Source organism: Phragmites australis, chromosome 2 (assembly GCF_958298935.1).
Source record: "Phragmites australis chromosome 2, lpPhrAust1.1, whole genome shotgun sequence".
Classification (NCBI taxonomy): Eukaryota; Viridiplantae; Streptophyta; class Magnoliopsida; order Poales; family Poaceae; genus Phragmites; species Phragmites australis.
Genome location: NC_084922.1, coordinates 36,468,457 through 36,492,155, shown reverse-complemented (window position 1 = coordinate 36,492,155; position 23,699 = coordinate 36,468,457). Strand labels below are relative to the sequence as shown.

The window sequence follows — 23,699 nt, the reverse complement described above, 5'->3', positions numbered from 1 at the left end:
CTCTCTCTCTGCCTCTCACCTCCTCTCTCAGCCGAGCTGCTTCCAGGGGCGGCCGCCGATTTCCTTGACTGCCAGCCATGTCACCGGTCGAGTCGAGCACGGCACCGTGCTCCTTCCTGAGGTGCTGGCGTCATCTTTATCTCCTTCACCTCGGTCCCTCTCTGCTCCGTCTCTCACTCAGCCGCGCGCACAGAGCAGAGCAGAGTGCAGCACCACGCTGCCGCCCAAATCCGCCGTGCGTGAGCATGAATCCGTCGAGCCCGAGCTGCAAGAAGCAAGAGACAGAACCTAGGGAGCATCACTGACCGCCTCTCATGCGAATTCCACCTTTCTCCGGTCGAAATCACCGCGTGGGCGTCGTCTTCCTCGGCGCAGGCCAAGTGGCTCCGCCCCTCACCGTTGAAACCGCCGGTCCGAAGCTTCTCCGCACCGACCAATCATGTGGTGAGCTTCTCCTCGCTCACCTCTTCCTTTTGCGCGCGTCCGATTTCCTTTAGCCCGTTGCCAGCGCGCTCCTCCTCGCGAGACCCAGCGTCGTCGCCAATGGCCGCAAGCCGCTGGCCGTGCTCCGGTCGAGCCCAGCGGCCGATGAGCACGCCGTTGAGTCCACATGCTTGCGTAGATGCTGTAGGAGTGCTCGACCGGGTCGATTACGCCACCGTTTGGCCGCCGGCGTGCTTGACCGAGCCGCCGTCGTTGATTGCCGTTGTTAGCCGTCGATGGCCGCCCTCCGGTCATCGCCGCTGACAACACGTCCCTCAATCAAGTCCCCCGTGTCACACTGGTGCCACCGGTGCCCTCCGCTGACCGCGCCGTGCTGCCGTTCGCCGCTGGCGAGTTCGCCGTGCCGCCGGTACTGTGTCGCCCGCGCTCTCGTTCAATTTTGACTCGAGTCAAAACCCACCGGGCCCACTGTCGGTGACTATGGCTACCTCGGCATGGGTGCAAAAAGTTTTTGGCCCATTTAATATTCGGGTTTAATCGGTTAATGCGAAATTGAATTTTGGTTCAATGCATAATTCGACTGAAACTTGCAAAATACATAGAAAATTGTGTATAGCTCCAAAAATGATGAAACCAATTTTGTTAGGTTTATATGATCATTATCTATATGTTAAAAATACTGGGAGCTATGAAATGTGTATTTAAATTGCATGGGTTAATAAAATAGGTTTGAGTTTTATTAATCCATAATTAAATATTGGTAACTCCAAAATTGATGAAATTAATTTTGTAAATCTTGTTAATTGTTTCCCTGATCATTAAAAATAATCACCCTCATGTTAGACATGATTAAATTCCTATTTAGGGTTAAGCTTTGTGTTAAGCCTAATTAATCCAGGAAAATGAGTAGATGCTTAACAGCAATCCAAATTAAGAAAATTTTGAGACGTTAAAACTCATGTCATGATGCATTGTATATCCACCTTGTCATGCACTGTGGGGCATCTGTCATTGCACGTCATTCATACTCATCATTGCATGTGTTCTTCAGTAGTGAACGAAGAATCGGAGCGTGACACGAGTGTGATCGAGGGTGACACCGAGGCACACCACTTCTGCGAGTTCTGTTTGGGAAGTATCAGGCAAACCTCGGAGCAGCCAGGCAAGTATCTAAGCATACTGCACCCTTTGTTCAAATTAAATGGAGTCTAAAATTGATAAATTATGCTTTATATATGTTTGCATGTATTGAGTCCAGTGTCGGGCTGATATGGGTAGAACCTATGTTGATGTATCATCTCTACATTGACTTATTGATGAATCCTTATCCTTGTAGCCTTGATGATATAGTTGGTGTCTAGCTTTAAGTATTATTCGAAATGCTTAGCAATGCTTAGGTCCTCGGTAGAAGTCGAGCGACGGTGCTACCGTTGTTCACGAGCATAGGTCTCAATCACTGTTTATAGATACAAAGATGAGGTTGGGATGAATGTTTGAGATGTAAGATTGAGACGAGATGTGGGCGGTGTTAGGGGTATCTTCTGCCAGGAGGAGTCCTCTGGGTAGTTCGGGAGAGGAACTCGGATGTCATAGACCGCTTGCATCGTTTAAGGCCGTCCGTCGGTACAGTTGGCTCTAGCACTTACCGTACTCACCACATGCTGATCTAATGGTAAGGTAAGCCGATTATCTTATGCCGTGCCGACACTTGCCTTGCGGCTCTATGACGCGTAGGAGAAAAAGAAAAGGAGAAGCAAGGTGGCGGGGAGCCGGAGGTGTCCGGGACACGCTCGCGGTAACCCCAGTGCCATAGGGGCATTGCAAGTGGGTGGTTCCTGGTATGAGAAAGGTTGACTCGAGTACCCCCTTGTGTGTACTTTCGTGAGTAGCACAAGCCGAATGGTCCTCAAGTCGTGTGGGTAAAGTTGTACCCCCTGCAGGGTGTAAGAACAATTTGAATTGCCGCGCTCTCGGTCATGAGCATGCTATTGTTTTATTTGTATCGGTCATAGAGTTTACGAATGTGGGATAAGGTTATGGTGTGGTGGTTTGTCGATGAGGTACTATGGTTACTATACATACATGTTCAAGTTGTGTTTTGCAGGGTAGAAAGGTAGTTGTTTTTGGAGTTAAGTATAGATGCTCACACATATGTGTTTAGATTGCTTACCGCATATGTTTTACTTAACCTTGTGGCCTACTCTTGCTAACAGCTCAATGCAAAATCCTTGGAGTTGAGCTACGTATATATGCTCTATATGGATTAAGTCTTGCGAGTACCTTCGTACTCATGCCTGCGCTTTTAGGTTCTGCTGGTGAGGGTGATGCGGTGTTTGGCTACTTCGTGCCCGTCGATGCAGGTGGTGGGCAAGAGTAGTGCATCCTACTCTGGTAAGGCGTAGCTTTTGAGGTGGAGCCTAAGGGCATATGGTTCCACTCTTCTTTTGCTGTTGTTAAGGTTTTATTTTTCGCTGCGTAGTTCATCTTTGTGCAAACTGTTGCAAATGGTTGCGTGCTTAAGAACTTGTAATATAACTTTAAATATTCGCTATTTCTTAAGCTATGTTGTGATATGCATGTTGGAAAGGCATGTGTTCCGATCTTGGACATAAAATATGTGCCAGGACTACCAGAATAGTATTCTGGTTAATCACTGAGGTTGTGATTATGAATAATGATCATCCTAATGATTAATTAGAATACTGTTTGGACGGTTTCTCACACGTTTTTCTACCCAAACTAGTCCCTGTCATATCTGAAACCCACGGAGACGTGACCCGACAGGATAAACTGCCATCCTAATCTAGCACAAATCAAACATTATCTCATTATCACATTGCTACATAGTATTTGCCAAGGCGACGAGGCATCCAATAGTATCATGTTCCAATGAAAAGGCCTATAGATTCGAGCATCAAATACATTAAAGTTATTCAACTTTAAGCATTACTAAATAGCAATCAAAAGTTTGTCGCACAAATATTGCCGCTCATCTCCTCTTTCGTTCTGTGTTAACTTCCTTCCCTATCTCTAGTTGCCACCGCCACCAGATTCACCCTTAGGTGCCTATGGTAGAACTCGTTATTTTTGGCCTTTTCGCACAGTCTTAGATAAGGGTGACAACAGATAAGATTGGGCTAATAGAGCGAGAACAAACCTGATCTGACCTTAAAAGTCAAACCAGGTGCTGCAAAATCACCTCTGGCTCCGACAGGGACCCGAGACCTGTTCGACTATCACATCGCCTCGATGCCCCCATCGCTGTTACGACTCATCTTCTTGGTCCCTCCTCCTCCCCATTCCTTATTCTCCCTAAAGGTTCAAACCCTAGCCTCTCTTTCCCGTACGACCTGATTGTCTTGTGAGGTAGTTTCTAGATATAAACCTAGATCTAATATCAACAGACCCCAATCTGACTTAACCCACTATAATATTCTTAGTCCGAGATGCCTATGGACGGACACTAATGTTCTCGTTCGAGAACACGACGTCTATCAGAGTAAGAGTGTTAAAGCAAGTTGAGAAACTCGTGTGATTTCTTCAAAGTTTTTACTCCTGTTATGTATAATAAATACGTGATACAAACTTTGCGATTCTAGCGCATCTTGGGATTGGAAATCTGGAATGCTCTGTAAAAGAGAACGCAGTAGCGATCTGCTGAATCCATCTCTGCGTATAGGCTGTCGAATCAGAATCTATGCTCTTCGCGAAAAAAAAATTAAAAAAATCAGAATTTATGGTCCGTTTCCTTCCTCGTCCACGTCAGCGACCAGTCCGTTTCCGGTGCTTGGCGTTTGAAGAGTCGGAATCCGTAGACCAAAATGCCGGATGGAAGCGACCACAAGCACCGGCTATTTGCTCGGAATCTTTTATTTATCCCCTCTTCCGCCGAAGAAGCAGATTGGAACACACAAACACCCACCCATCTTGCTTCCATTCGAAGGCGCAAGATCCCGGGATGATTCCATTCGCCTCCCAGTCTCCCCATCCAATCTCGATACGGTCCCGTAGGCGGTTGGGATCGAGACGGGTTCCAGGTACGATCTGCTTTCGTAATTCCCTGCTCCCTTCTCCGGTTTAAAGTTCCGTTGAATCGTGTTCTTGCTATAATTCATGAATTATAACCGATTGATTAGATCTTGGTTTTGCTCGGAGGTCGCCAAATTTTGCGGTAGATCTTGAGCCAGATCGCGGATACAGGGATTCACAGATAGCCACCGAGTTGTCGATAGTTGATATATTTTTTTAAAATCGATCATGGTCTGTGAATTGCTATCATCAATCTGGGGTTAGCTGGATGGATATGGTTTTGGTTTATTTGGTATTTGCGGTAGATCGGAGAGGATCTAAGCAGATATCTTCTAGTGCTGCTTCAGTTTCAAAGCTAGAGAAGCTGAGAGGGTGCCAAATTGTTTTCACTGGAAAGCGTGCACTACTTAGTGCTTAGGACGAAAGTTTGTTTTGCATGTGTTCATCCTGCGTGCACTACTCATGTGCTTTAACCATTTTTGGTGTGTGATAGTTCTAGTATTCAGATGTTTACATGCATGTTTTGGCTACTTATGGTTACACGCTCCCAAATTTCAGAATTTGATTTGGTGCATATATATCTCAAGCTCGGCGCTTGCCATATAGAAGATCTTTAGTTAGTTGTATCAATACAAAAGGCGCCATGCTCAAGGAGTTTCCAAGGCGTGATGTTTCAATTTGTTGCCACGCTATTTAGGTCAAACTAAAAAAGGTTGCATAGTTTTGATATGGTGTGTGTGTGGACAGGAAACTGAAGTTGGAGGCCTTACTTGTCGTTCCCTGGCGTAATTTTCTCAAGAGACACATCATTTCTCCAATAAGGAAAAAGGCATTTTCAGTCATTATTGTTCCCCTTAACATCCACAGGCTTTGCATGCTCCCTTCTCTGTTCCTTTTTTCGTTTAAAAAAAGGCATACAAGTTTAGCTATCAATTCGTAACATAGGGTATCCCCATTTTCATAGCAGACTATACTTAGCAAGAAGAACAGTGTTCTATCTGTGAACCCACATAAAGATCATTATTTCACTTAGTAGCTTCATCTTCCAGACGCCCGCATTTTAATTGTCTCCTCTTTTTAACAAGGGCATGATCTGCAGATATAGCTATGAGGATACCACAATGTTCCTATCTCCATATCACCTCATCAAGGCCATTCTTCAAAGTAGGCTGCAGCAGTAGATCAATTTCTTTTTTCTTTTTTCAAGTTGGCATTGGTAATGAACTGAATATTACTGTCATATCCTGTCAATTATTGTTTTTTTTCTGAACTAGGTCAGAGTTCAGCCTAAGGGAATCTCAAGTTCTCAACCCCAGTGATCATCCAAGGACCTAGTAATATCCCCATTGCCTATTTCCCTCCTGCTACCAAATTATATTGTTCTTCCATCAAATGCATCTAACTAGCACAGATAAGCATCAAAGATCTACATGGTCTGTAAGATAATGTGTCCTCATATACGGTTTCTAAACAATCTCTCTTAGTCCTTCCCAAATGTTGTAATCTTTGTACTCCTCTGCAATTTCCACAATCATTGACACAACAAGACTCCAACTAAGCTTGTGTAGATTTTAAATGTCATCTCGTCCTCTAGGAGTGCATGGTTACAGAAAGTTTCCACCTCACCAGTTGGTGGTGTAACTTGCAGCCATAGGCACAGCAAGTGCGGCTACTCATTAATTATCTCATGAATCAGACGGCATTGACACGACAGGTAGCTACATTCAAGTTCAGCCTGGCCGTGTTCACGTAGATGATATAGGCTGCTTTCTAGAAATAGCTGATTGGGCATAGCTATTGTTATTTCAGTTAAATATCTTCCTTTATAATTCTATTAGCTAACAAGCATGATTTTTTTCATATAACTAAGGAAAGAGGAGAAAATTGCATGGTTCCAAAGTTCAGGGCTTGCTGTTACTTAAAAATGCCTTGTAACTTAGAGAGATATTAAACACCAATTCCAGAGTTATCGTACGCACAAATTCAGACGCCCTGGCATGAACCCAGACAAGAAAAATTGTTGATAGTCCATTCCATGTCTGATGACAAGTTCAAACACTGTATTCTAAGTAAGGTTTTCTTTGAAAACAATGATCCATCTGTTATCTTGTGGATCATCAGCCACCATGTGATTTTTATTCTGATACCAATTATTAGTCCAAAACTTACCCATCAAATACCAGTGGTCCGTATCTGTGTGTGTACACTGTATGTCGATGATATGGGAATCGAGGGTTCCCGAGTCCCGAGGCCAGGACAGCGCAGTGCTACATGGCGCCCTCCCTTGGGGACCATCTCCCTGAGGGCCCGAGAAAAGACAGATCCGGGAGGGGGTGCTCGGGGCCAAGAACAGTTGGTCCCCGGGTACCCAGAGTTCCCCGAGAACCCGAGAAAAACCAGTTCCGAGAGGAGGTGCTCAGGACCAAGAACAGTTGTTCCCCGAGTACCCAGAGTTCCCCGAAGACTCGAGAAGAGCCAGATCCGGGAGGGGGTGCTCGGGGCCAAGAACAGCTGGTTCCTAAGTACCCAGAGTTCCCCGAGGACCCGAGAAAGGCCAGGCCTGGGAGGGGGTGCTCGGGGCCAAGAACAGTTGGTCCCCGAGTACCCAGAGTTCCCTGAGGATCCGAGAAGCCCCTTGCCGGTGGACCCCGCAAGGGCTCCACGATGAGGTGTCAATTGGTGGGAGGCCCGATGCTGCATTTAATGGGGAGCGTGGACGGTCACATCCAACCACTCTCCCCCACGCCTGCTGTACTGATTACGCCAGCCCCTGCCGCCTCCTGGCAGGAAGGCGTGGGCACAATTAATACGGCGGGTCTCATCGCATGTCCCCTCGTGGGGTCTATAAAGGAGGATGGCTTGAAGATATCTTCGATGGGCTCGAGGCTTATCGCCCATCGCCCCGTTGCCTCAGATTGTGTCAGACCGACTCAGTGGCTGGCCGGTGGGCCCCCCTGCGCCTGCTAAAGTTGGGGCATAAAGACCGACGGGACCGTCCGAGGGGCGCATTTTCAACCCTCTGTAACATCAACTGTAGACCCATAATGGTTGTTTTCTATCTATTGTTTACGGGAACTTGTGCTTCCGTTCTGGGCACTCCCTGGAGGGCCTCCCCCGTAGATAAAAGGGGGGAGCACTTTGTAGAGGAACAGAGGATAACACAGCCGGTAGAATAGCAGAAGATCAAGATAGAAGGATAGGGTCTAAATCCTTGTAACACAGAGATTCAGAGAAAGGCATTCCAAGAGTATTAATAACATACTAGACACACAGGAGTATGGTATTACGCCTCTGTGCAGCCTGAACCTGTCTAAATCCTTGGTGCATTTACTCCTACTAGCCGACGATCATTCGTCCCGCCTAAGTCCCACACACACGCATTAACCCCACGTACGAGGTAGATCCAGGACCAGCCCCCCGGCCGAATCTCAAAGAGGGTCCCTCAGAATCCCCGCTTACGGTGTTCATCCACCGACACTGTACAATGAACATCTAACACCTAATGGATTTCCATTCAGATCCAGGGTATTTTACCATGCAAACTTTTAGCCTTGTGCTCTCACAACTTCATAGATCAAGGATCCCCTGGCATTCTGAGTTTTGATTTTTTAGTCAGTTTGTTTTGTAATTTGAATTGCTTTTACCATATGAACTCAATTATTCAAAAGAGGCTGTCAGTGCATGCAGATTGAGATAGCATGTGTTCTACAAGTATGATAACATACGGTCGTTCGTATACTGCTGTTTTATAACGGTTTTGAGTTTGTTTTGAATGTTTAGGGCTTAGGGGCCTGAGCTTTGTTTTAGATATTTGTAATTCAGGGGATGGGGCAGAGGGTTGATAATTGATTCATAGCGAAAGGAGATAGGAATAAGACTAGAGAGATGTTCATGATTGCTTGTTAAGAATGGAAATAAGGGACACATGGGAACGAGATCCTTCCTATCAATCAGTTATTATGAGGCATTTTTTTGGTGCTAACAGAACTGGGCTTTTCACCTTGCTACACTTTCATTAATGTATGTCTGTAATATTCTTGTATGGATTAATCACTGAATGACATGATTATTTTCTCGGTCAGTCACTGCAGATTTATATAGACGAGTAAATATATATCTTCCATTATGAATTCAGGTTTGAAGTAAGTCAAATTGTTGAACAGTTTGCGACTCTATGTGGTTTTGTCATATATCTGTAGGTTTTGATATATGCATAACAAACAGAAAGGAACAGAAGCACATCGAAAACATTAAGTATCTGACTTCATGCTTATTCAGGGCATTCATTTGAGCAGTTTACTGACAGAACATGATTCCATCAAGACCAGGAACAGTTAGTCGCAGAAACAGTAAGTTACAAGGAATCATATGAGTTATGACATGCCATATCAGTTTTTCCCCAAGGGTGCTTCTTTTAGCTAAGTTGTCTGTTATTGTGCTGATTTCTCTCTGGAGATAGGAGAATAACAGTCGGGAACTGCCTATAAATTTGATCAGCTTCAGTCAGGATTGTCTATAGACTCCAAGACTGCACTCAGTTTCAGATGTGTCATGTTCCACTGATGCAGTTAGCTGTTGGAAGTCTGTGGGCATCTATTAAGTACATTGAAGGGCAAGATTCTAAGCAATTCCAGGGTTTCAAGTTACTGTAGGTACTATTTATGTGGTTCTTGTGTATGGGTAGGTACATATATATGGATATGCATACGTATATGGATATATACACATATGTACATGTATACATATATATACTTTTATGTATGTATTCATATACATATGTGTATGTATGTGTACGAATACATATTCTTTTGTGAAATTCTAGGAAATAGCAAAAGTAATAATAGTTATATTGATAAATCGGTTGAAATAATCTAAAATGCATAGGAAAATATCTATAACTTAAAAAATATATGAAACAAATTTAGTTAGGTTCGTATTATTGTCGTCTACATGTTAAAATTATGCGCATGCATGAAAGTATCACTGTTTTTCTCATAATTAAATGAATATATTAAAAAAATATTGAGATGTTCAGAATTGGTGAATCTAATTTTTTATTTTTATTTTATCATGCTCTGTCCAACAAAAAACGAGCGAGGTATAGGCGTGCTAACCCGCCTAGTATATATTGTGCACTCCACTCTGAAATTTGAATCCGCGTGCGCGCTTGATAGCAGGTAGTAGAGCTTGGCCTCTCCTTGGCATGATGAGGAGGCATATTTAGCAGTAACCTGGATTCGGAGGCAGAGAGCTGGAGACTGTAAGCTTCAAGATAACACTAGCTGTGAGTTGCTCTAACTGTTGTTTCGATGATATGGGATTGGGGTAATTTGCTTATGGGATTTGTTTGCTATACCTCGTAATTTCATTCCTCTTACGAATAAAAACTCATTTGTATCTACTCGGTCTATTACTTATCGGGCTGGCTTGATCCAACTTCCCTCGTAAGGCCGTGTGGCCCGGTTCAACGGCGCATTAGGATTAACTAATCCTAGCCGCAGCCGCCACTAGTGCGCGTGTGTGGTGGGCCGCCGCGCTCGGTGCAGTGACCTTCCGCGAGGTGGCGTGCTGGCCGGGGTGGCCGCATGCGGCGACAGGCAGCCGGCCTGGTGGGCGGCAGCACGCAGCAGGGGCGCGACCAGCAGATCCGGCACGCAGCGCATATAGGCAGGTGACGGCGCAGCCGACGGCGTACGGTGCCCGGGGGCGACCGGCAGCAACGCGCCACGCGGCTGCTGGCCTACATGGGCTCCCGGCCCTCCGTTAAGCGGTGGAAGGCAGCAGGCCTGACGGGCTTCGGCCAGCGACTCCCCCCGTCCTTTACATCCGCGGGTGGCGGTGGCCCGGATCTGCATTCAACATGCTGCACGTTTCTTTGCTTGCTCCATGGCATGGCGTGCTCCTGCAATCCTGCATGCGCCGTGCATATAGATGCATCAGCCCTGGCATGCATCAGCCCTGGTGCATGCCAGTCCGAAGTCTGCATGCACATATAGCGCACGACAGCCTGGTGACGTGGAGCACGGCGCGTTGCAGATCGAAGCCGTGTGCGGGTAGATCGGCATGTCCGTCGGGGCTCTGTGGTCATTTGGTCTAGGCCGCGGCTCCTTGGCGTGAGACGCAGTGCGCCAAGTCACGCATCCCACGAGAGGTGCAGTTGCGCGGGGCCGAGAAGGGCTCTCGGCGACGGCTCCCAGCTGTGCGGCGTCAATTACATTCAAATTATCATATAGCAAACTGTTCTATTCCATAAAATGATCGATTTGTTCAGTATACACATACCGTAGGGTCATGTCAGTAGATCCTGTGGTGTAGGATGAATTCGATGGGTATAGTTTGGTTGCAAACGGATTCGTTCCACTAGTTTTGTCTTCGGTAGAGTTTGATACTGGTAACGTATTGAGAAATCGTTGCTATTAGGTGTAGTCTAATGATTTCTTGAGAGAACAATTGCAAATGATATATAATATAGAAGAAAAATTGATTATTCTTTATTCATCTGTTTTTTTACAAAAGTATGTTCTATCTTATATATAATATTAAAAACTCATAAAAAATATAACTGAATCTTTCAAATGATCGAAACAGGTTACATTCAATTACAAATTCCAGATTTTCTAACATGATAAAGGCGCGCCGCATCTCTGCAACCGTGTGGACTGTGGAGCAACACTTTGGATGCCGCCGGTGAGTGTGGGCCCGCAGAGGGCAACTCCTCTGTCCTCTACGCGATATCGGCCAATTTCGCTGGCGCCTCCTCCTCCGTCGCGCCTCTATCGTCACGGCAGACGAATAGCATGTAGAACCCGGCGAAGATGGTGGATCCGGCCATCACCCACACGACGACGGCGACGGGGAGCGGCAAGAGCGCCGCCACGCGGTGGGAGAACATCAGCGTCAGCACGGTCGAGAGGCTCCACACGGCGGCCTTGGCATGGGCTCTCCTGGGCGAACCGCGCGGCAGCGTCTCGAACACGCGGAGCGCGTAGAACAGAGACACGAGTATGAGGAAGGAGGCCAGGACGAACGCGACGGCCCAGGGATCGTGGCGCGAGTTGTAGATGGCAGCTGCGCAGTTGGCTCCGAGGATGATGAAGGCAAAGACAGGCGTCAGGGACGAGCCATGGCGATCACCCGAGGCGCTCGCTGGTTTGGTTCCATCACAAGGCTTGGTTGGTTGGCATGGTTTCAGTGGCTTAGTGAGGGATGTCTGAATGGTGAGCTTCTGAGCGGCTGCCATAGCTTGGTAGCTGAGTTCGGGAGAAGCAAAAGAAATCGCTCTCACCGAGGCGCGAGCTATATAGAGGACGGGAGGACGCCGGTTGCTTAGGTGCTAAGTTATGCTGCCAAGATGCACAAACACAAGATCGACCTTGTACTGAACTACTTATGCTTCTTCTTCACGCGTTCGCGCGGTTTCATGGAAATTCTTGGTCTCGCAATCAGTTGGACACGCCATTGACTGGGATGTTTGCAGCCCACTTCTTGACTCCTTCCTCGAAAGTGCATGTCACATTCCGTTCTATTTGCCATGACGCTGTCAAATATCGTAGCGCGTGGATAACTTAGCACAACCTTTCCATTCATGTGTTTTGATTCATGTAATTTTTCATTTTTCACTTCATCTTGTTCCCGTATTTTTCACCATTCCTATGTTTTGCATTCTTTCGTTTCAAATGAGGCTTTAATATGTTTCACATCATTAAATATAATTGGTTGATGGAAAAACTACTATGCTAGTACATTAATGGGAAAAGTAATCTAGATCGGTATATCCTGAATGGATGGAGTATTTTGTAGCCTTGTATTTTTAGAATTATAGGTTTCCCTTCGTTTTATTCCTGGAATAAAACGAAGTCATCTCGCGCCTCAACGTTTACTTCATTGTCGTTCACATGACCAACCAACTGGTTCATGGTATCAGATACAAAACCATCTCTCTCAGGCTCAATGCCACTCGCAACTGCAACTACTTACTCTGTCCTACTACCTCCTCCAGTATTGAGGTTGTCCATCAATGACCACCATGAAATCTGTGTTACCTGAGGTACTTCCGCAGCCTTCTCCTCCAATATCGCCAAGCAGCCATCCATCTCCTGTAAGCTTGTATCCTTGCACAGTAGCCGCCAATTCCTTAATGTCTACACCATCTGCAGTTTCAGTACTTGAATCTTCTTCCACTCTTTCCCCTGAAAACATATAGAGTCTCTCATTTTACATGTACACCACAAAACAACAGCTGTAGACATATTCAAAATGCTATTCTTCTTGTCACTCACCCACCATCAAGCCACCGACTCAAGTCAGCACCTAGATTTACATTAAAAATGTCTGAAATATCATTCCACATCAACTGTGCCACACAACACTCAAAAAACAAACGAATGATGATTTCATTTTCATCACAAAGCAGACAAGATTTGTTATTCACTTCTCTTAGCAAGATTATCTCTAGCGAGCAGTATATTACTGGTTAAGAACCATAAGAAAGCATGGGTCCTCGTTAATTTCTACATAGTAGGAACATGCACTGGTGTTACTCCTCTGAAACCGAAAAATAGAATATAAAGAATGGGCAGCATATTTGCCTGAAGACTCAAAGCTCCCGATGATAGCATCTTGCTCATCACTAAAAGAAATACTATCAGCTATACTAACCACCTCATACCATAAATTAATGACCGTTTCAGAAACAGTCTTCTGAACGTTAATTTCAAATCAACCCCGTCCCAAGCACCAGACACAGTTATTTGTGTTTCATTCACAATTTATATATATCCCAAAATTGTATGGCTAAACTGGTGGTTCCAAACCACTGGTCTCCCAGAACCTGAACTTTCCCATCTCCAGTTTTCCACCTAAATCCTATGTTAGCAGCTTGTGCTGCCCATAAAAAAATCCTTTCTAAAAAGGGCGAAGCTCCTAGCCTAGAACAACAAAAGATATCTGGTTCATTTATGTCATATTTAACATCTAGAATTTTCCTCCACAAACCCTTGTCAGAATTGTAATATCTAGCTACCCAAGATGTAAGCAAGCACATGTTAAGCATTATTCTCAGACTAGGAATTCCTAATTCTCCATATTCCTGTTTCTGATCAATCAATTGCCAGTTAGGCAAGTGATATTTGTGTTTATCTTCTTGGTAATCCCAGAAGAAATGTTCCATTTGTGTGTTGCTTGTAGCCTGGTTTTACTGGGCGAGACTTCTTAATGCAAAGACACGGAAGTTACTCTTGAGTGTTCTACAAGAGAATAGTGCGCCCACCTTAATTTGTTTATTTCAAGTAGAATAAACTACACAAAGTCAGGTCACCGTTGCAGAAAGACTTGGATATCTTCCTTCGTGTGGCACCTAACCACGTATGTTTAGTTGGAATGTCTCACAAAAACTAACGTGTCAGAGACCATTGTGATTCTGGGCTTTCAAATGCGTTAGCAGCAGGCTGCAAAAAGAACAAAAAGCAAGAGTAGCAGCGTAAGTGGGCAGGACATCTCTAAAATGCAGGCTCGGTTTCGAAACCAAGCACCTGCAGGCTGCAGTCCGTTACTAAAGTAGAGCCCAGGTGTTCGTCTTGTACTTCTCGCAAAGCTACTGACAAGACGACTTTTTTATTTTTATATTTTTTAATTAAAATTTAAATAAATAGATTCCCGGCGAAGATATTTGCAAAATTAGACGCTTGCAGCCCTGCAGCCCTCTGACGCCTGTCCTTAGACCATCTCCAACGGTTTCCCTTCAGGGGCTAGAATCCCTTTATGACGGGATTTTCGTTCCCTTCAGCGCTCCAACGGTTTCCCTTCACGGTTCCCGTCACGACGGGATTCCCAAGGTCATTCCCTTCAGGACGGGATTCTCTCTCCATTCCCTTCGCGATTCCCCTCGAGGGGAAGCTGTTGGAGATGAGAGAAAATAAAGGGAATGAGAACGGGGAAGAGAATCGGGAAGGGAACGAAATGAAGGGAATATGGTTGGAGATGGTCTTACAGCCCCTCAGGGGCATTTTTTTCCTTAAAAATGTTTTTTTTCTATTTTGTCCTCTAAAAATGTATTTTTTTAATTAAAGAAATAAAAAAGTAAGGGGTGTAAGGAAATTAAGAATTTAAATTTGGAGTAGGTTATGTAACAGTGGGAGAAAAAAATCAATAATTAGTAGTTGCAGTATTTTACGTCGGTATGAGGTGCGAACGAGGACAAACATAGTATTAAACACAGGGTGAAAATATTACAATACACTATAACCGCGACGACACGATGAGAAAACAAAGGTGGCATGTACGGTTCACACTAAGACCTACTTATTAGTGCGTCGATCCTAATCATAACATGCCTTAGGGAGGAAAAGTATGTCGGGTTACATTAGGTACTCTCTACTGCATGCATCTAGGATACTTTCCCTTTCAGAGGGCATCGGGACCTGCCGCCTTAGCACGGCGGGCTCTCTCCCGCTTCCTTTCCCTCTCAGCCTCTCGAGCCTGAGCCACGGTACGGTCGTATGCCGCCTTCCTCATGCGCTCTTCTTCCTCCCGTTTGAGGCGAAGTTCCTCTTGTTGTTGCTCGTACTCCCAACGTGCGTACGCTTCCCTTCTCCACCTCATGTTCATGTCGACCCACAGCTTCTGTGAGTCATTTTGCTTATTGTCAAGCCACTGAATAAAATCACAGAGCGGTGGAGGGGACTGAACAAATGGAATAAGATGAGCAGTTAGTAAAAGAGGGTGCGTAATCGGAAGAGATGAGGCGGATATCTGTTACCGTACCGGTCGATAACCAGTTATTGCATGGCGAGGCTTGTCATACTCGTAGTTGGTACACATGAAGAAGCGCAGCTCATAGGTGTATGAGATGTCATGCGACTCGCGGAGCTTACAAAGGTCACCACAGAAGCACATTGGTGGTTCGAGACCTTCAGGTATGGTAGTCCCCCAATGTTTCTTTGGTGGGCTCGATGGAGCTGAGGAAGATATTGCACTTGAGAGATATGAGAAATGAGCGATGCTTCACCGTAAGGAGGTTCGGCTATTTATAGTTGGGGGAGGCAGGAGCATTGGATTCGCTCTTGAAGAAAGGAGTGAGGGCATAGACGTAGCTGGTGGGAGGAGCATCGGATTCCATCTTGAAGAATGAGAAAGTTGTGTCATTGCCCATGGTCAGAGATTCCACGTTTATTGGTACCCGTGTTGTCATTTACTGATTGGAAAAAGCTGGGTAGTGTTGTCACATCTTGTTTAAAGCCTGCGGCAGGAGGCATGTGTTGTCAAGTCATGGTTAAAGTTTAGTGCTATGGTCACTTCTTTATTGAACGTGTTTGAATATGAAATGCATTTACGAAATGCTAAGTCGACCATACAAAGTAAACGTGTCTTAATGAATAGGTACATCACGAAGCGAATATGCATATGTTAGTTACATAAAATGTAAAATGCTACTCATGCCTCCCTCGTTGCCGTCGCCCGTGCGCCCCATCGTGGTCCCGATGCCACTGGTTAACCCTCACGTGATCCCTGGAGTAGGTGAGGGGGTCGGGTGGACCGACGTGTCTGGTAGGCCTAGTAGGGACCACCGGTGTCGAGGGCTCGTCCTGCGTGGGCTGTGTCCGAAGCGGTGCACTGGAAACCTGGGACCGCTGAAGGACGTCGTAGTCAGGTGTGCCCCCGAAGAAGTCACGGACGATGTCGTATGCGGTGTCGGGGCCAGCCTCATCCTCCTGACTAGGGTAGGAGGACTGTGAAGGCTCGGCAGGCATCCATGTGTACTGGCTGGAGAGGCCTATGAATAAATAATCACGTTAGATACGAACAATATGGTATTGAAAGTAGTAGTAAAAAATGTATAATTGTACCTACGTGGTACGACGGTGCAGTAGAAGAAAAGGCCACGCTGACGTGCCGTAGTACGTTGCGGGCGGGGTAGGGCGAGGGGCCGCCGAAGACGGACCGGCCTCGTCACCGAAGTAACCTGAGCACAATATTAACTTATTTTGCTGAAAGTATTAGAAACTAGGAATAAGGGTTCCCGGAGTACCTGAGTGTGGACGCACAGGGCTCGATCTACGAGGCTGCATCGAGACTTGTGCAGGCGGACCTAATGAATGTTTAATAATAATAAGTAAAGAATATTGTTCAACATTATTCAAAAGTATAATTCGTACCATATTGCTCCGACCCTCCATGACGTGGTAGAAGGGGTCGTGTGGGTGCCGACACTGAAGAACGTCGGTGCACGTCTGACGGCCGAGATGACTTGGCGTGGACACCACTCGACCTGGGAGGCGGCCTGCTACATCTGTGGTAGATCGGCAAGAGGTGAGCTTCAAGGCGCGCGTCGTCTTGTCGAAAACCTGTCTAATGAGGCTCGCAACATCCGACGTACTTAGGTGATGCCCTTGCCGGACGCGGTCCATGGCAGCAGCTGCACCCCTATTTACGTCATAAATGATATCTATCTGCGGATACGAACAAAAGTGAACAATTAAAGTATACGGTTATGTTCATTCAAAAAGTTACTTGCCTGCATATCGATGACCCTAACCGCAGCTCTCGCGCAAGGAAGGCCTAAGAGGTAGGAGACGTCCTGCAGGGTCGGGGTCATCTCTCCTCACGGGAGGTGGAATGTATGTGTCTCTGGCCTCTAACGGTCGACCAGTGCTGCTATCAGCGACCGATCGAAGTAGAAACGACGGGCCGCAACCTCGGGGTTCTCCGTCGATCGGGCCTCGACCAACCGGCAAAGCGGTAGGAGTCTGGCCGCTGCCAACCTATAAGTGTTGCAGTATATCAATAATATGTAACAACAACAGTGATATGACAATTTCGTATCAAATTTTCTAAGTACCTGTGGCTCTATCGCTCGTCTATCGTCAGCAGCTCTCCAGGCCCTCGTGGGCGAAACACTCCTAACTCCGTCTGGTGCTCGGCGGATAAGAAGTTGCGATGCTTCTTGTCCACGGCAGGGTCCAAAAGCTTGGGGGTCGAAGGGTGAGCCATCTCTGCATTTGAAAGACATGTACATTAATACATTGATAAATAAATACAACAACAATATACTTTGAATGCTAATTAACTATATGCAAAATTAACAAATATTAAAATGGTACAAAACTAGCTCAACACACATGAAGCTCACCTAGACAACAGGTGCATCACCGCCTACATTTTTGGGATAATATTTATAAGTGTGACCTACTTCATTGCACTGACTGCATCGCTTAATCCTAGGGCCAGCCTCGGATTCATCCATATCGTTGCGAATCCGACGGGTTTGTCTTCGGCCCGATGCGTTCTTCATCTTTCCCAAATCAGGCACATATATTCTTGCAGGCCCTGGGTTACTTGTAAAAGTGTCAACAATACCGTAACCATACAGCTCCTGGTTCCAGGTGTTCAATATTTGATCTTTCATGAAATATTGTGACACATATTGCCTGGGAAGCATATGGTGCTCCGCACACGTAGCTATGACGTGTGTACAAGGTTTGTGGAGTAATTGTGGCTTCTGATAACTACATATGCATGTCCCACTCCTTAGCACACACTCTTGAACATGCCGCTCACGTCTACCCCCCTCCGACCCTTATCCCGACACAGGACATTGAACCTGTGCTTTGCAGTGCCCTCTTGATTTGCGCGATGCATGTAGGCCTTCCTATTTGCCTTCTCCATATACTCACATAGCATCCGCCCGTAAAACATACAATTGTCTTCCATTACAACCTTAGCAGCTGCATACCGATCAATGAAGTACTTGCAGGTCCCATGCAAAATGCCTTCTACAATTCCAACTAGTGGTAGAGACCTCATTCCTCGCATGACCCAGTTATAAACCTCTGCAATGTTTGTAGTTATTACTTCATACCTGGCACCACCACTGTCGTACAACAGAGCCCATTTTTCATTCGGCTCGTTGCGTATCCACTGTGAGAAGCTCCAAATAGATGAGCCCGATCTCCTTACAATCTGTGGAGTATCGGTTGGGAGAGGACCGAGAGCTATTGGTTCGTCACCGTTAGGTGCAGCCACCGCAGTTTATTTTAGAGTCAGTTCATCAAGTCTTGCCCATAATGCATTGAACTTACGTTGCTGGTTCTGACTGCACAACTTCTTGAAGAGCTTCATTAACTCTTTGTTTTTAAACTGTCTGTAGAAGTTCGCACCCATATGGCGCATGCACCACCTGCTTTTGAGATCTGGCCACTGTACTGGTACACCCCGTCGCATGCTACCATTTTGCATATCCAGCAAAGCCTGCAACAATCCTGCATGTCTATCATGAATGAGACACACATCTGGTCGGTCAAGAACAATTGCATGCTTAACCCACTCTAGGAACCAATACTAGCTGTCACCGTTCTCACTCTCCACGAACGCAAACCCTAGTGGCAGGACTTGGTTGTTACAGTCGACCCCTATTGCAAACAAAATCTGCCCTTTGTACTTCCCAGTCAGGAATGTTCCATCTAGGCATATGATGGGTCGGTAATATCTAAATGCTTTGATAGTTGCAGCGAATGCAAAGAAAGCACGCTGCAACACTCTTTTTCCGTTGTACTCCACATCAGTAGAGGGGTAATGCTTGATATCATAGTAGCTGCCTGGATTTCTTGCACAAATTGTGGCTAATTGATGAGGTAGGTTGTGATACGAATCTTCATATGTATCGAACCTCATCTCAATAGCCTTTTGTTTCGCCATCCATGCCTTCGCATAGTTTATTGTGTACTGGAACCTTTGCTCAATAGCACGGATTATTGATCGTGGCTCATACCTTAGGTTGTCCACAATCTCTCCGTACATAACATTTGCAATGAAAGCAGAAGACAGGTTCCGGTGGGCGAACTCTATTTCCTCAATGTGACAATTATGTTCCTTAACTATTGAGCATTGCCAGTAGTCTGCCCATTTCCCTCTGAATGCGTGTACCCGCCAAGGGCACTGAGGCACCAAGCACTTCACATCATACTCTCTTTTACTTGATTTAACAACCTTGAATTGCCTACGAAGAGACAACGACCAGAATTTCACTGCATCAATAACTGCCTCTTTTGTAGGGTACATAGCACCCTGTGACACCTCATTCTCATGGTACTGCCACGGTGTCTGGTCAGCCTCGCTAACCACTAACTTCGAAAATTCATGATCCCGCCACTCTGCAAGAACTGGAGCATTACCCTCCTCATCAGAAGAATCCCCATCGACAAGGCCTTCCTCCAACTCTTCATCCTCCAAATCCATATATTCAATGATGCTAGGGATGTGCTCTCCTTCATCAGCTACACCCATCGGTTGCAGCTCTGGAACGTCACCAACCTCCTCCCTGAACCCTACATTAGCCGCCTCTGACTCATCTTCCACTGCCTCACTTGGTCCTGTTACTGCTTTTGCAGAGTTCACCTCATTTTGATCTTTCAGGTACGCCTTAGCTAACAAAACAAGCGGCAGGCCACGTTCATAGCATATATCTACATACTGCCTCCAAGTTGATGTGGCTTCGATGGGAACAAGCTCACCAAAGTATTCATGACTAGCACGGCTCAGGACAGCTTTCAACTTCAGCTCATATTGCTACGGATCCAGTTAGAAAAACCGCATGAGCCATTTGCACACACCCACAATAGTCCTCTCATTAGCTTTACTAAGCCCATTCATGACATGACGAAATCCAGACAGATCTACACCGTTAGGACCGTACCTAATTTCACCTTCACCATAATATATCTGAAAAATTAATTTATCTGTCATCCCTGGAAACACCCGCAAACATAACCCATGTTAAGACAACAAACTATATTTCTAATTATCGGATAAAATAAATTTTAAATGCTACCCTAGGTTCGCAAATTATCATCTACTGTTGCCTCCTACGTCCGCAGGTACAAATAATATACTAAAAATAATATACTACAGATAACATACTAAAAATAATATACTAAAAATAATATACTACAGATAACATACTGAAAATAATATACTAAAAATAATATTCTATATTTAATTGCTATTGTACCATTTTCTAACTAAATTTGACAATTTTCTAAACCCTATGTCATAAATGTCTAAAATCTATGTCATATACTACTACTGCACTAATTAACAACAATAAAAAAGAAAAAAAGATTTACTCGAAATTTTACTTCAAATCTGTGGCCCAAATGCAGCAGGGCTTTGCCGATCTCTCTTCCTCCCCTCTCCTTTCCCCTCTTCTCCTCTCTCTTCTCAACTTTTCCTTTTTTCGGATTTTTATGGTTTTTTGTCAATTTTTGACCTTTTTATAGCAGCAGGGCGTAGGCGGGCGGTGCGGCGCGGCGGGCGAGGAGGAGCCCTTACCGCCCCCTGAGAGGGCGGTAAGGAGCTCTACCCGCCCCTCCTTAGGGGGCGGTAAGCCTCTGGGCCGGGCGGGAAGGCCTCACCCGCTCTCTGAGGGGGCGATTAGGACCCGTAACCGCTCTCTCAGAGGGCTGTTGGCGCCTAGTTTTACAAATACCTTCGCCGAAAATCTATTTATTTAAATTTTAACTAAAAAAATATAAAAAAAACTCCTGACAAGACTTCAAAATCATGAGGTAAGGACATGGACTTTGTTGGCCCACAATAATTCAGTACAGATCGCCGTTATGGGCCCCACAGCGTTCAAATTCAAACTGGACGCTCCTGGCCCTGGGTCCTGAACCACTTGGTGTGGACTGTAGACTGGAGGGACACCCCATGGTTTGTGTTTATCCTGAAACAATACCTTTTCTAGAACAAAGTGGACCAGCTTTCGATGAAGGGACGATGGGACCAATCAAAAGTTAAGACCTGTTTGGTTTAATGTCTATGCCTGTTCAATTAATTTTTGGGTCGTTAATTAGGAGCAAGTGCCTATTTGGATCGACGTCAATTTATCGATACGTACACGCCAGCTCATTTTTACGTCCACATCGGGTGAAAATGTAGGCGGAAGAATCCTCCACCAAAAAGTTAGTGCGCCCTCGATTTGGCGGGCCTAGCGCGGGTGACAATCAAATAAGTCTTTAACACGTAAGGATTTGGTAAACCTATCTGTTACTAGAGAGTTAAAGACAATCAGATACCTATGCCACTGTTATGGATATATACGCTAAAAATGATTAGATGTCTTTTAATAGACTTTATGCTTAAGTTAATTTCTTTCACAATGTTTTACCACAACTATCGCTATTTGTTGGTATGTAATTTATAGTCTCAGACTAAAACTTATAATAATGAATGACTTAGAAACTTTTATTTTCCTAAAAAAAGACAATCAGAGACCTTCCACCGTGTGCGCACGGCCGGATCACACGAAGGACGCGCGTATCGGCCGGCGGTCGTGTGGGTTCGGTTGAGTTTGTTGCTGCCATGAGCACAAATGCTCGTTGCCCAGCCGCCCAGGCAGGTGGGATTCTGTCGTGCTCGTGCCGAGCTCGGAAGAGGAAATGCCGTCCCAAATGCTCTCCGAGAATATGCCACCGTTGTTTCTTGAAGCTTGACAGACACGAGAAGGGCTGCAAGCTGCGGAAGTTTTTGTGTTGTGGCCTTGTGGGCAGTTTTTGTGTTGTGGCCTTGTTGGCGGTGGCACCTAGCCACCTACCACTCTCTGATGCTGGCCTTGGCAACCTCCGCCGAAAATGACACGGGCAACAACTGTGCGAGAGAGTTTGCATTTGACTTGATAAATCGTACTCCCAAAATGTCCAGTAACAGCATCCGATGTTTGCACGTCAGCATGTACAGTTGACATGCTCCGGCTAACCTGGCCATTATTCCACAAATGTACATCTGCGGCCGTGGTAAACCAGCACCTCGGGAAGCTGCTTGATTTATTTACACACTTTGATTGCTACATCCTGGTACCCGCAAGCCTGGCATCGATGTTTCCCAGTACACCAAACAGGTAGGAGTAAGGTCAACTACAGCAGCTATTATAAATTCATCTACTATCTTCTCTTCTATATTAAATTTATTTTTCTTTAACCATAGTAACAGTCATAGCAGTATTTTTTTTACATGTTTTTGTTGCAACAGCAATTGAATCGTACGATTAAAATTGATGAGCCTTTTTAAAAAGTTATTTGTCAAAAACAAATTTATTTTGTCCCGAGAGACTGTTGCATTACTAATTTGGTCATTCGTGTGATTGAGATGGCCAAAATTTGTTGGCATCAAATTTTTTTGAGAGCACATTTTTTTAAAACCTACATCTACGCAATCACAAATGTTGACTTGCAACGTACAAAACGGATATGGCTTATACTGCAATTTAGCTTGTAGGGGAAGTCACTCATCTTGTGTAACAGCCCAAATTCCTAAAACCAAGAAAATAAAAAAAAATCAAAAGAAATTAAAAAGAGCTTTACAAAATTAAATAAATCCCTATGTGTGTATGTGTGTTTTATAAATATATGCATATATGTGGATATATGTGTTATGTGTATAAATACATGTATGCATTGAGAGCTATTTTTCTATAAAAGAATATTTATAAATATATATGTGTATATATGTATATATATTTGATTGCTTGATTGTTTGTTTATTTTTTAAGCCAATATAGTATAAATATGTAGTATACATTGTATGTTTAAGAATACATGTGTATATACATAAGAGAAAATAGTTTTGAAATAGAAAAACTATTAGAATGAAAAAGGCCTAAACCCATCCCCTCTCCTCTCCTCTTTGCTCTATGATCCGGCCCAAGCCAGCCTAGCCCGCTCTTTCTCTTCTCTCCCTCTCTGCTTAGCTCAGCGTAACATAGCAGCAAGTAGCCGGCCACCATCGCATGCGCCACCATCGCCATGTCCGAACCAGAGGTCACCACCTAACAGCCAAACGGACTCGCCGGGACATTTTAGAAACTTAAGCCGCGCCAATTTTGCTAGAGCCCGAGCCAATCACGAGATGTGCACTTGAGTTCATCCTCTGGCCATACGAAGACTCAACATGATAGAGATAGAGGCGAGCAATGGATCAACAAGAGGAAGAATCTCATAGCTATGTGGAGCTTTTGCTCAAAAGATAGAGACTCGAGCGCGTTTGGGACCTCGGAATCGAGTTTGGATCGCCACTGTCACCTTTTTCAAATTCGAGTTGAATTAGAGATTAGGAGAGCCGCCCGCCTATAAATATGCGATCCTAGAGCCTCCCCAGATCATCCCAAAGCTTTTGCTCAACTCGTCGAGAAGAAATCGACACCTAGAGCCCTTCGCCGACGAGCTCTGAAGCTTCAA

General features: G+C 45.2%; 1 protein-coding gene and 1 long non-coding RNA gene across 10 annotated transcripts; one reads left to right on the top strand and one right to left on the bottom strand.

Moving 5' to 3' along the window:
• The first annotated feature begins 4,223 nt into the window (after window positions 1-4,223).
• On the top strand, window positions 4,224-21,748 carry LOC133908597 (uncharacterized). 9 transcript variants are annotated; one of them, XR_009908229.1, is made up of 5 exons: window positions 4,224-4,481; window positions 5,221-5,807; window positions 8,673-9,125; window positions 9,651-9,757; window positions 21,730-21,748. It is a non-coding gene; the product is annotated as an uncharacterized LOC133908597 (long non-coding RNA). The 9 variants fall into 9 exon arrangements; XR_009908227.1 differs by lacking the exon at window positions 21,730-21,748 and having other exon boundaries at window positions 5,221-5,637; window positions 5,748-5,807; window positions 9,651-9,874; XR_009908230.1 differs by lacking the exon at window positions 21,730-21,748 and having other exon boundaries at window positions 8,752-9,125; window positions 9,651-9,874.
• Window positions 10,943-11,844, bottom strand: LOC133908596 (uncharacterized). The gene has a single exon (XM_062350701.1). The coding sequence runs from the start codon at window positions 11,711-11,713 to the stop codon at window positions 11,198-11,200; it is 516 nt and encodes a 171-aa protein (XP_062206685.1). The 5' UTR covers window positions 11,714-11,844; the 3' UTR covers window positions 10,943-11,197.
• Window positions 21,749-23,699: the final 1,951 nt, after the last annotated feature.

Coding starts and splice junctions, on each gene's coding strand:
- LOC133908596 (XM_062350701.1), bottom strand. CDS start 11,713: ATGGCAGCCGCTCAGAAGCTCACCATTCAGACATCCCTCACTAAGCCA.